At 22.1% G+C, this 12,582-nt stretch overlaps 3 protein-coding genes across 3 annotated transcripts; all 3 read left to right on the top strand. All coding sequences in view use genetic code 6, as the record gives it.

The window, feature by feature from the left end:
- Positions 1–816: 816 nt before the first annotated feature.
- TTHERM_00148850 (hypothetical protein) lies at positions 817–3,292 on the top strand (the record flags this gene model as incomplete). Its single annotated transcript, XM_001021520.2, has 9 exons — positions 817–981; positions 1,047–1,349; positions 1,434–1,646; positions 1,709–1,848; positions 1,911–2,097; positions 2,165–2,329; positions 2,391–2,636; positions 2,693–3,025; positions 3,077–3,292. 9 exons carry the CDS (start codon positions 817–819, stop codon positions 3,290–3,292), a joined length of 1,968 nt encoding a protein of 655 aa, XP_001021520.2.
- A 902-nt stretch (positions 3,293–4,194) lies between these two features.
- TTHERM_00148840 (kinase domain protein) lies at positions 4,195–9,861 on the top strand (the record flags this gene model as incomplete). Its single annotated transcript, XM_001021519.3, has 10 exons — positions 4,195–4,570; positions 4,717–4,791; positions 4,864–5,130; positions 5,183–6,266; positions 6,359–7,856; positions 7,921–8,547; positions 8,799–8,872; positions 8,928–9,241; positions 9,382–9,601; positions 9,684–9,861. The coding sequence occupies 10 exons, from the start codon at positions 4,195–4,197 to the stop codon at positions 9,859–9,861; spliced, it is 4,713 nt and encodes a 1,570-aa protein (XP_001021519.2).
- A 167-nt stretch (positions 9,862–10,028) lies between these two features.
- Positions 10,029–12,483, top strand: TTHERM_000148839 (Serine/Threonine kinase domain protein; the record flags this gene model as incomplete). The annotated part of the gene is made up of 3 exons (XM_012798962.1): positions 10,029–10,519; positions 10,814–10,979; positions 11,041–12,483. The coding sequence occupies exons 1-3, from the start codon at positions 10,092–10,094 to the stop codon at positions 12,481–12,483; spliced, it is 2,037 nt and encodes a 678-aa protein (XP_012654416.1). The 5' UTR covers positions 10,029–10,091.
- Positions 12,484–12,582: the final 99 nt, after the last annotated feature.

The following is a 12,582-nucleotide window of genomic DNA, read 5'->3' as shown; positions in this document are numbered from 1 at the left end:
TAATATTTGAAATTATTTATTATTTAAAGATATTTTTAAATTTAAATTCTTGAATATTTATCCAATTTATTTTAAACTGTGGTGAAAATTCTCATTTAAATTAATATTAATAATTTTAGATATTTATTTTATAATAAACTATTGAATGGTAAATAAAAGAGGATATATTCCAATTTTAAATTCCAATAGTGACCCCACTTTTATATTTAAGTTTAAGCAAAATCTTTTTCTAACAGAGATTTTAAAAATAAAGAAATTTCCAAAATAATTATATTCATAGACTATTGAAATTAATATGTAAATTAAAAACAAATTTATTGATTTGTTTTAGATGCAAATAATCATTTTTTTTTGAAGATAGTACAGTTTACAAAATTAAATAGTGAGTATATACTCAGTAGTTAGTCAGACACTTTTTAATACATCAAATATCAGGGATTAAATAAATTTGGAAATATTGTATCAACTATTACTTTGAGTTAAGATTTCCTAATTTAGATTTTATTAATAGAGTTAATAATTAATTCTAATAATTTTTATTTGTAAGATTATTAATTTGTACTTTGATTGATTACTATCAAATCAAGATTGAAAGAGCACCATTAATTAAAATTATTAATTAAAATATAAAATATTGATATTTATTATTTTATCAAATAATATATTACTACAACCTTAGCAATTAAATACTTTTTAATACATTCTTAAATATTGATTGACATTTATTTACAATTAGAGGAAGCTAATAAAAAATTTAATTGTAGAGATTTCGCTTTAGAAGATAGATAGATAGAATTAACAAGCAATTTATTGAAAATGTCAAAAGAGCTATCATTAAAAGGTGTACCATTTATTTCTTTAGATGTCAATTATGACTCCCTCAAAAGCTATTTAGAGGAAGTTCATGAAACAATTAATGCACAAAATGATAAAATAGAAAAATTAGAATAGTAAATGAAATAAAAAATAGCAATAGATTAAGTAAACAATATTTTAGTTAACATATTGGAGATAAAATATTCAATTTAATCATTATTAATTATAAGATATAACATCTTCTTAGGCAGGTTACAAAATGTACTGATCTTTATGATGAAAAGATGGCTAAAGAAATGAAAGATTAAGTGAATGAAGCACTATTTTATACTGGTGCTGGTATCATAGATAAAGAACTCTCTAAGCTGTGCGAAAAGATTAATCTGCTTAGTATGGGAACGACTCAAGCTTTCAAATAAGTATAGACATACAACTCAAGAATTGAAAAATTAGAATAAAAAATTGATTCTAAATTAGATAGTAAAAATTATAAAGAAAAATAAAAGCAGTTTAAAGAAAAATTAATAGCAAAGGTATTAATAATTATATGATCTTTGATAAATATTAAAGGTAAAAGTAACGATCCTTAGATAAATTATAATTTAATTTACTAATAGATAGACGACTTCTCAAAAGTAGTAAACGAAGATACAAAAGCTATAGAATAAAGAGTATAGGTTCATATCACTAACTTTGAAGAGTTAGTACAGGATGTAGAAAGAAGAACTATATGGAAGATACAGGACTGTTAAGATTTACTAACAAAAAGAATAAATGAAGAGTATGTCCAAGAAACAGTTTAAGCTATGCAATAAAAAATAATGAAAGAGGTTATTTATTTTATCTAATTTTTCCAAAAGAAAATGTATTTTAAAAATATATTTTAAAATAGTTTTAAAATTTAAATGGAGGGAGTGGAGAAAGAAATGATAAATTCTAGGAGAGATTAAATTAAAAAGTTGATGAGTTTATTAATTCAAATGCAGAGAAACAAAAATTGGTAAAGGCATCACTCAAAGAATTAGAAACTTAGTATTAATTATTGATTAAAAGTATTTTTAAATTAATTCGAAATATTTTTATCTTATTTATAGGATTAAGCAAACTTATGTAACACAAGAAAAACTCAATGAATACTAAAAAATAAACAATGACAGAATATCAGAAATGAGAGTAAGGATGAAAACATTAGAAGGGTAATTCAATATACAAGCTACCTTAGAAGACCACAAATCAAAATTTGTATAAATAGAGCATAGATTTGAAGAGTTTAATATTCTTGTAATTAATTGATTACTATCATTATATTTAGAAGATATTCATAAAAGTATATTTTTATTACCAATAGAAAAGTAAGATTAAGGAAACCTAAAATTAAACTGATGAAATCTAAGACTATTCTTCTCTACTTAAAAAAATGGATCCTCATAAGATATGTTAACTTGAATCTGATCTAAAAAGAGCAGAAGAAGAAATAGCTAAGCTAATTGAGGCTTATGATTACATGACTTAGGTAAGATCCTTAAAAAAAAAGCTAAATATACACTTTTCATGAAATACTATTAATTTTATAGGAGGTTAAACGTAAATTTGATGGCATAGACTTGATCACATAAGTAAATTAAGCTCATTTAGGTCATTCTGATATAATTGGGGCATCTGCAACAACTTAATTGAACATTGGAAAAGCTGAAATATAAAAAATGATTGATTAGTCTGTTCCAAAGGGTATATTAGACGAAGAAAAATATAAAAAGCTCCAAAAAGATTTAAATGAAATACATTACAAAGTCGAAACAGCTAATGAAATAGAAAAAAGAGTATTTATTTGTCAAAGTTATTAACTTCATACTAATTAATGTATTTTGTGTTATAGGTAATGAGGGTGTTTAGGGATGCAGACTTGAATGGTTTAGTTAAACAAGTAAAATTAAAGTTAAATTCTGAAGAATATAGAAAAGAGTTAGCTTTAATAGACTCTAGATTAAACTAACTATCAGAGTAGCAAAGCTTTTTGAGAAGAGACTGTGATAACTTATCTCTTTTTGTTAAGAAATAGATGAATTCTACAAATAACATGGCTATAAATAACTTCATGTCTTCTGAAGGAATGTTAACTCCTAGCTAGGGAAACTAAAACCAGAACAATTCTTTATTAAGCACAAAAAAGTTAATTCCAGTTAAATGTTTATCTTGTGGTTAAAACAAGGTAATTTTTTTATTCTATTATGTTGTGCTGAAATTAATTATTTTTAATAAGGGTAACAACCATGTGCATAATCACGAAAGATACTCCAGTATTGGTAAAAATATAAACGAAAGTTTAGATTACTGTTTTACTTCTCCAGACGATAATCGTGTTTTGAATTTATCATCTACAAACGGTACAACTTTTTTGTAAACACCCAACAAAAAATTTCAATACAGTAAATATTATTTTCCCTCTTCTTTTGATTTAAAAAATTAATTATAGTGAATAGAAGAACAGTAGCATCTCCTATGGACATTAGAAATAGGCCAATAAGTGCTGCAAAAAAATGAATACAGCAACTCATCATCATAAAAGGCGGCTAAAAATTCTAATTTATTAATTTAAAAAAATTTATATCCAAATATAACTTAAAATTAACAAATTATTCTTCCCTATAACTTTGATTGTAAATATATTATTTTATATTCTTATAATTGTATAAAAAAATTAAAATTTAAGAAAAATAAATAAGCATTTTTAAAAATTAAGAGATAAGATATTTTCAAGCAATTTTTTTATTATTCATACTTTATAGGTGTTTTGATTGATATGATAATACTTAATGGATTATTTTTCATAAAAAACTTAACAGTGAATTATTTTAAATTAACTCAAAAATTGCCTTATCTGAATTATTAGGATTTTTAGTTTAGTGATTGTAAAAAAGTAGCAAAAATAAAAATTTACTTATCCAAATAAATTACAAGATATTTGTTCACACAAAATCTATGATAGTAAAATAATTACAGAAAAGCTTGCTGTGATTTTTTTTTTCAATGGAGATATTAATTTAATAAATAAAATCTATTCAGATTTAGCTATTTATTTAATTTAAGCCAGTTAATAAATGAAAAAAATAAAATAAAATCAAAGTTAGTATAAATAATAAAGGTGGGTATTAGTTCTAGAGATATATATAGTTCAAGAGAATCCAATCGAATTAAAAAATCATTAAGTTTTCAGATTTGAATAATAATAATTCTAAGTAAATAATTGCTTGAAAAAAGACCTAATCACAAACATATTATCAAAATTTCAAGATAACTTTGTATAAATTTTTTTATTTTTATATTACTGTAAAGAACAAAGGGTGGTTGATTGATTGATAGATAGATAATTTAGCGTTAATGTTTTCAAGATAGAAGTCAGGAGATAACTTCATCTTAAATAAATATAATAACACTCATGAGCAGAGCAGCGCATTGTATACATTTCATAAACCATACTAGTCATAAGTTACATCAGATTCAATGCTTGGATCATCTAATATGCAATAAATTAACAAATAATAGCCATAATTAAACTAGCAAATGCAATAAAATAACAGAAAAAGCTACAATGCAATTTCTGCCTAAAGTGCTGATTATGCTTCTTAGCAATCATTAGGATCAAAATAAGTCATATAAAAATCTTAAAATGAACTTTTAGAGTAGGATGTTAATATTAGTGATATTCCTAGTTAAGGTGCACCTTCACTAATCGATTTTAACATATTATAAAGAAGTAATTAAAATTACTTTGTATAGTTATTCAACTTTAATTAAAATTATTAGATTTTATTAAAGAAAATTTTAGGAAATCACTTGAAATATGATTGAAATCTATTGCTAAAAAATTGTAATTTTATAAATTTCATTTTTAAAACATAGATGGAGGCGAAGACCATAAAACTAAATCAATAAATATATTAACAGTAGGAAGCGAGTTGAGTCAAAATTAAATAGGTAATATTAATACTATTCTTTATTGAATAAACATATCATTTATTAAAATCTATCTTTTTAAAAAATGCTTAGGTAATCAAAATGTTATGAATAGCAGTAACTCAATTACAAACTAAAGCACCTCTTAATCCAAATAGATTTAGCAATAAAACTAAGCTTAGAAGAAAGTTAAAAGCAATATTTTTGCAAAATAATTCGAATAGCAACATCTTTAGTATTAGTAGCAGCAGCAGCTAGCATCTCAATATAACTCGTAATCAAGCTCCAGTAATATATAAAACAAGCAATAAATATAATAAAATTAGTAAAGCAATCAGTCTATAGTGCCTCCAAATATTAGTAATTTATTCAAAGGAGAGATAATATATTTTTAATATATTTTAAAAAAAAGATTTAAATGCAAAAGTAAACAAAAACTCTCTAAACAATGTAATAGGACTAGGTTAAAAAACAAGTACTACTAGCACTCCTTAAAATATTTCAAGTGGTTTAGCTAAATCAGATAAAAGTTTAAATTAGCCTTTATAAAACTCAACATTTAAGTCTATGAAAAGAGATGTAAGTCCCATAAAAAATGCTCCTTATTAGTTAAATAATAATATTGAAGATAATTAAAAGATTGCTTATATTTCAAGTAGCATTGCGAATCCATCACTTTTAGTGTAGTCAGGATAATCTACAAGCAGCAATCAGAAAGCTCAAATATAAAAATAAAACAGTTTTAGTGAATAATTTAATAAGTAGCCTTCAAATTTGATAAATTAAATACTTCCAGCAGGATAAACTTAGAGCTTTATAATAAATGGCTAGTATACAAACGCTCCTGTTTTAAGCAATAGCACTTATAATGGAGTTTAACTGTAATATGCTCCTTCTATATCAACTAGCTGCTCTAATTTATCTAAATCCTAAAAAACATAAAGCACATATGATTAGTATTTAGTAAAACATAATGATTCAAAACCTTAAAGCAAAAATTCAATAGAAAATATAGGTGGGCTTAACAATAACAGCAATTAATAAAATAAACCTAATAAGTATGGAATTTAGTAAGGAAAAAAATCAAGTTACACATCGTTCAGCATAAACGGAGGAAACACAAATTCTTAAGATTTTAATAATGCACAATAGCTTTACTTTTAAGAGAAATCACCTTCATAGACTGCTAATAATAATGGAAATACTTAAATCAAAGCTAATGGGCATAGAAGATAAAATAGCTATTCTCATAAAAGTAGTAATGTAGCAACTGAAAATGATGAACAAATTGAGGATTACAATGTATAATCCCATCAAAATCTAAATTTATCTGTTGGTGTAAAGAATGAGCAACAAAGATCGATCGTTAACTTTTAAGAGGAAATATAAAATTAATTTGGTAATTTGAATAACAATATTTCAAGTAGCAGCTAAAATGCTGATTCTATTGCTTAAAGAATGTCTTCTTCTTCTTAATCAACAGTACAAAAATAATTGTAAATACAACTTTTACTTACAGATTTAAAATATGAAAATTTTTACATTTTTTTGTTAAATTTATTTTAAAATTAATATATTTTTTGTTAAGTAGTAATTCAAGGGAATAATAAAGTAAAAAGGAGCATTTTGGATTTAATAACAAAATAAGCTTTTACAATAATAATAGTAGCAATCTTTAAAAGTAAAAAGGCTAAAATAGTTCATATGGCATCAAAGAAAGTATTGACATTTATAAATAGAATGCAAATAATGCAACATAAGTTAAAAGTAAAAATACATAATCAACTATATAAAGTAATCATAGCATGAGTAAGTCATTATATGATAAAAATTAATTTAGCAACGGAAAATTTGAATGGAGACATAAAACAGAATAAAATGATGAGGATAATGATTAATTAGCAGCATAAACTTATGCTATAATTAGTGGTTAGAGTAGTACTAATAAAATAGTAGATGAAATAAGTAAAGATCAATAAAATAATATGGAATAATAATAAATATAACATCATCATCAATAATAACAATAACAACAACAATAATAATATTAACAAAATTCTCATTAAAATTTATAAATAAACTAAAATAGCCTAAATACTTCTAAAAATTAATAATAATAAAATAAATTAAATGGTTTTTAAAGCTAACACTAATAAAGTTTTGATAAATAATTTTTAAAAAAAAATTTTACTAACTATGTTTTAAATTAAAATCTTTCCAATAATCAAAAATAATAATTTAATTAATAATGTCCTGAGTAGCTGGTAAACCTAAATTCTAATTAATTTTCTTCAAAGTCTGCTATGCCATCCCCTGGTTCTAATAACATAGTTCAAAGAATGTAAAAAAATATATTCTTTACAAAATAAAATAGTATTAATGATGAATCAATAAATACATCAGAGAATTAAATGAAAAATTCTTTAGATAGCATTACTATTTAATAAGGTAAAACATTAGAAAAGCCTAGCTTATTTAAAGAAAATTTTCAAAACAATTTTTAAAACAAAACTAAAACTGAAGAATCCAACAGCAAAGTGGAGTCTTAGTTATCTTAAAAAAACTCAAGTTTCAATTCTAAAAAACCTCTCTCATTTGTATTGTCGTATGATAGTTAATTGATAAGTAACAATTATTACTATAATTAAGCATCACCTGCAAATAATACTTAAATATAAATGGGATTCGAATAAAAATTAGAAATGTCCAATCCTGTTAATAAAAATATATCTAATTACTTAACATCAACAGAAGAAAAACAAGAAAGTAAACCTATTAATAATTAGCAATAGTAGTAATTAAGTTAGATTAATTAATAAAGTAAAGAAAAATATTCTTAATAATCACCATAATAATTATCAGGTGCTCAAGATCAAGAATAAATAAAAAGTCTTTACTATAACTTACAAAATTAAAATAATTAATTTATATTAAATTAATAAATTGATTAAGGTAAATAGTAGTAAGGCCTTAGTTCCCTTAATGATTTATAAATCAATAAAAGCATTAAATTAAATGATTAGCAGTAATTAACACAAAGCTTAAATATAAACACTGAATATACTCAAATATAAAATCAAATAGAAGTAAATTTAGATTATTTTAATTTATTAATCAATTTTTTGTATTAATTTAATTATATAAATACAGCATACATCAATAAAAGAAGCTAAATAGCAAAATTTTGAAGAGCAAAACAGAATATCTTAGTCTCAATAAAAAAATTAAATGAACAAACTTAATAACTCCTCAAAAATATAAAATAAAGTTCAAAGCGTATCTGAAGATTCTCAAGAATAAAATAGCTTTTAATAGAGAAAGAAATCTTAAAGTAATCTATTAAATATTCCTTTAAGCTCTTTAGACTAATAAGATAATAAGGAAGAAGATACAAATAATGGTTTATATAGTTCTGCAGAGTAATTCAAAATGAGAAATAAAATTCATGAAAAGGCTATAAACAGAGTGAATATCACTCTAAAATAAAGTAAAAAAAGAAATAAAAGTAATAATTCTAAAAATTTAGAGGATAGTTAAGATGATAGTGGAAGTGATGGTTCCATGAGTGAGTTAAATACATCTAAATCAAGAGCACCAATAGGTACACTGACTTAAAGTAACCCAATCACACCTTCAAATTATAATAAGCAGAATAGACATGGTTCAATGGATAATTTAGATTCTTATTCTAATAGTGTTCAAAATAACTCGAACCAATATAATGCTTATGTATAAAGTGACTTACAAAAGGGGCAAAGATCAGAAGATTTAAAATAAGTAAATTTTAATTAATTAATTTAATTATTTTATCTCTTTAATTATATTGATTTAGTTATTATTAAATTTTTTCGAATGTTATAGTTTATATAATATTATTTTATTATGGTTTTTAGTTTAGAAGCTTTTTACTAATATATCTTTCTTATAATTTACGATTTGATTATAATAGAGTAATGAATAATCATAAGATTTTATTAATTTAAATTTTAAATAATTCATATTTAATTAAAAAATTATTTAACTTAAAGGAGTAACTCGCAGACAATTCTTAGAGAAATTTTCACTATAAGACACCTTCAGATACAAGCACATTTATAAAATAGTAAAATAAAGTTATTTTAAATGGAATAAATTAATAAATTTGAATTAATATTTAGATTATATCAAGATGAAGCATACAGAAAAAAATCTCCTTCAAAAACATCTGCTCAATATTGTAAAAATATTACAAAAAACTAATACCATTTGAATTAAAATAACTAGAGCTTATCAAAAAAATAAGATAAGAGTTAAAGTTCTTTTAATGGCTCTAAAACATCTATATAAGGATCAATACAATGTTCTGCTAATGAGGACACGAAAATTATAAATGGATCTGCTTCTTTAAACAACTAAGATTAAAATAAACAAGCTAATAAAAATTTTATTTAAGTCACACAAGATAAGTAAATTGATATTGAAGATCCGATGGGTAAAATAACAATTAAAATTAAAAATAAAATAAAATGAAATATCTTTATAAATAAAATATACATTTTCTATTATTTAAATTTATTTTTATTAAATAAATTTCTAACATTTAAACTAACCCTTATGCAATTATTTTAAAAGTTTAAAAGGAATTCTCATAAATAGTTAGGAATCTTCTTAGATTAAAAAATGATACAACAAAACTTCACAGCTTATTAAATAAGAATGAAGTTAAAAGCATGAATTCTTCTTTAAACGCTAATTTAACTCAAAAGACCTACAATAAGCCAGGAAATATCACTACAAGCAACTCTCAATAATAACATCAGCAATAAAATAAGCATGACCAACTTTTTGAGAAGTAAGTATTTATTTATTTATTATTTTTAATTTACTAATAAATAAAAATGATGTTAATTTTTTTATAATTTTATTATTTTTAGGTTATACTAAGAGATAGTAAATAAATTTGATTTAAAAGAAGCATCTAATAACTTGAATAATAGTCATAATAATTTAAATGGGAATGCTTCAAATTCTACAAGTTAGTATAGTTCCTCAATGCTTAATTCTCATCATTAATCAACATCTTCACAAACATATTAATCAAAACAATTTTGAAAATATTTAGTTATAGAATAAATTTAATAATTAATATATAAAACTTATTATAATTTTATTTATATTATAATATTTATTTTTCTATATAAAATAAATAAAATGGTCAGATAGTACTAAATTATTTAATTATTATAATACTGCTTAATTGGATTAATATATATATATATTTAGAACAGAAAGAAGTTAATAAAAAATAAATATATTAGAACTTAAATAAAATATACAAAAAAATGTCATAATTATATAAAAGTTAAAATAAATAAATTAACAAAGAATATATAATATTAGAATAAATTGGATAAGGAAGCTTTTGTAAAGTGTATAAAGGTGTTAACAAATAATAATAGCTAGTCGCCATTAAGGAGATAAATAAATAACATGCTTCGAGATTAAATTAATAAATGAATCTGATGATTCAAGAGGAGATAAAAGTTATGAAAGCTCTTTAGAGACATAATTGCGAGCATATTTTAAAATATATCGATAGTTTTGAAGACACTTAAAATAAATATATAGTTACTGAACTCTGTAAATAAGAGACCCTTTTGGATAAACTCTAAAGATAAAATTCTTTCAGTGAAAATGAAGCTTTATACTATTTCTTTTAGATAAAAGATGCAATATATTACATGCATTACTCGAAAATAGCACACAGAGAGTAATAAATAATCATTTTAATGATTTTTTTTAGATTTAAAATAAATTTTATTTATATTAGAAATTCATTATTTTAAAAATATCATTTATTTGATCTTTGATATTAGATTTTTTTTAATAATTAAGTTGTTTTCTTTGTTAGAATATTTACTTAAATAAGATAAATTAAAGTAAATGAGACGCTCTAATCAATAGGATTATTTTAAATAATTATTTTACAAATTCTTTTTTATTTAAAAATAAAATTTTTGCTTTTTTATAAAATTTATTATTAATATTTCTTTAATTAAAATAGTATAAAATTACCTAATATTTTATTTGGTCTTGATAACAAAATAAAGTTAGCTGATTTTGGGTTTTCAAAAGAATCTTTATAAGAGATGGAATATTAGTCAATATTAGGTACTATGACTACAGTAGCTCCTGAAGTTCTTATGAATAAGGGATATACTTTAAAAGCAGTATATATACTTATTTAAATATTTATTATTTATTTTTTACATAAAATTTATAAATTTTTAGGATATTTTTAGCTTGGGCTAGATATTAAGTAAGATGCTTTTTGGTGCATATTTGTTTCTTATGCAAGATTTCATCTAAAATTTTTAGTACCTTCAAGAATGTATTGACTAAAATTTAAATAGATTTTGCATAGAATTTTAAATATCAGATAAAACAAAATATTTATTGAGTTAGATGCTTAAAGTTGATCCTAACAAAAGAATTGATATTTTGAAAATAACTGACTTGTACCCTCTTGGTAATTATAAACAATTAAGTTACTTACCACAAAAACAAGAACAAGAAAGCATGCAAAACAGCTCGCTGAGCAAAAAATAATAAGGCCAATAATAAGTTAGATAAATAATTAGATAAAATAGTATATAAATATTTGATTCTTAAGGTAGCTTTGGCTCAAAAATATAAACCCCAAAGGGCATAATTAAATCTTAAAATAGTTTCTAATAGTACTAAAAATAAAATTCGAGATAGTAATTAACAAAATAAGAAACAAGGTCAGAAGTAATTTAAAAACATCCAATAAATTAAAATTCTATTTAGAATGAAAACCCAAGTTTTAGGCAAAATTCAAGCATTCAAGCAGGATAAAACCAATAATTTTATTAAAATAAAACTAAATCAGAAATTAAACCTTAAATAAAAGAAAATACTTTAGCTTAAAGCATGTCTTAGTAAAATAAACCTAAATATAGTTAGGTTACATCTATATAAAAATAACCTGTTATTAAATACTAAAAATATGTCGAAAATGAAAATAGTCTAAAAATTTAGTAATCTAATCTTAATAATAATAGCTAAAATAAAGTATAGAAAGTAACTAAAGTAGATAAAATACAAAAATTAGATGAAGACTAATTTATAAAGTAAAATGAAATTTTTAAATAGAGATAAAAAGAAAAAGAAGAGTTTTCTAATTTGATAGATTACTTAGATTAATTAAATTAAATCTAGAATTTTGTTCAAAATTAATATACAAATAAGGAATACGAAAACTAAGATGACTTAAAATAATGTTTAACTAATTATTCTTTGTATCTATAATAGTTATAATTTACTCATTTAAAAAAAATTTATGAAAATAAGCATCCAATTAATGAAAATTTTAAAGATTTAATTAGTAACGATTTCTATAATTAAAAAAAAAAAAAATTAGATGAGCGAAGAAAAGAGTTATATAAGACTTGCTTAAAAATAAATGAAAAGTAGATTTCTGAATAAGTGACTTAAGATCTTAAAATTTCAAAATGCAACTAAAAAATAAAATATTATCTTCATTTTTTTTAGAAATAGATTGATGATTCAGAGAAAAAAATGGAATTTAAAAGAATAAATTAATATGAGATACAAAATGAATTAGAAGAATATTTACTGAATATGGAATAAAAGAAAAATATAAATATATAAGGAACAAGTTTAAATGGTTCAGTCAGCAAATAATATTGAGTATAAAACAGCTTTCAAAGTAAAGTGAAAGTTTAAGCTTTTGAATATAATATTTTTAGTAAAAATACTTTTGTTATTTAAATATTCTTTTCATTAACC

The sequence above is a fragment of the Tetrahymena thermophila genome, assembly GCF_000189635.1.
Source record: "Tetrahymena thermophila SB210 genomic scaffold scf_8254545, whole genome shotgun sequence".
Taxonomy (NCBI): domain Eukaryota; phylum Ciliophora; class Oligohymenophorea; order Hymenostomatida; family Tetrahymenidae; genus Tetrahymena; species Tetrahymena thermophila.
The sequence above is the reverse complement of the archived record's forward strand: the minus strand, read 5'-3'. Positions and strand labels throughout refer to the sequence as shown.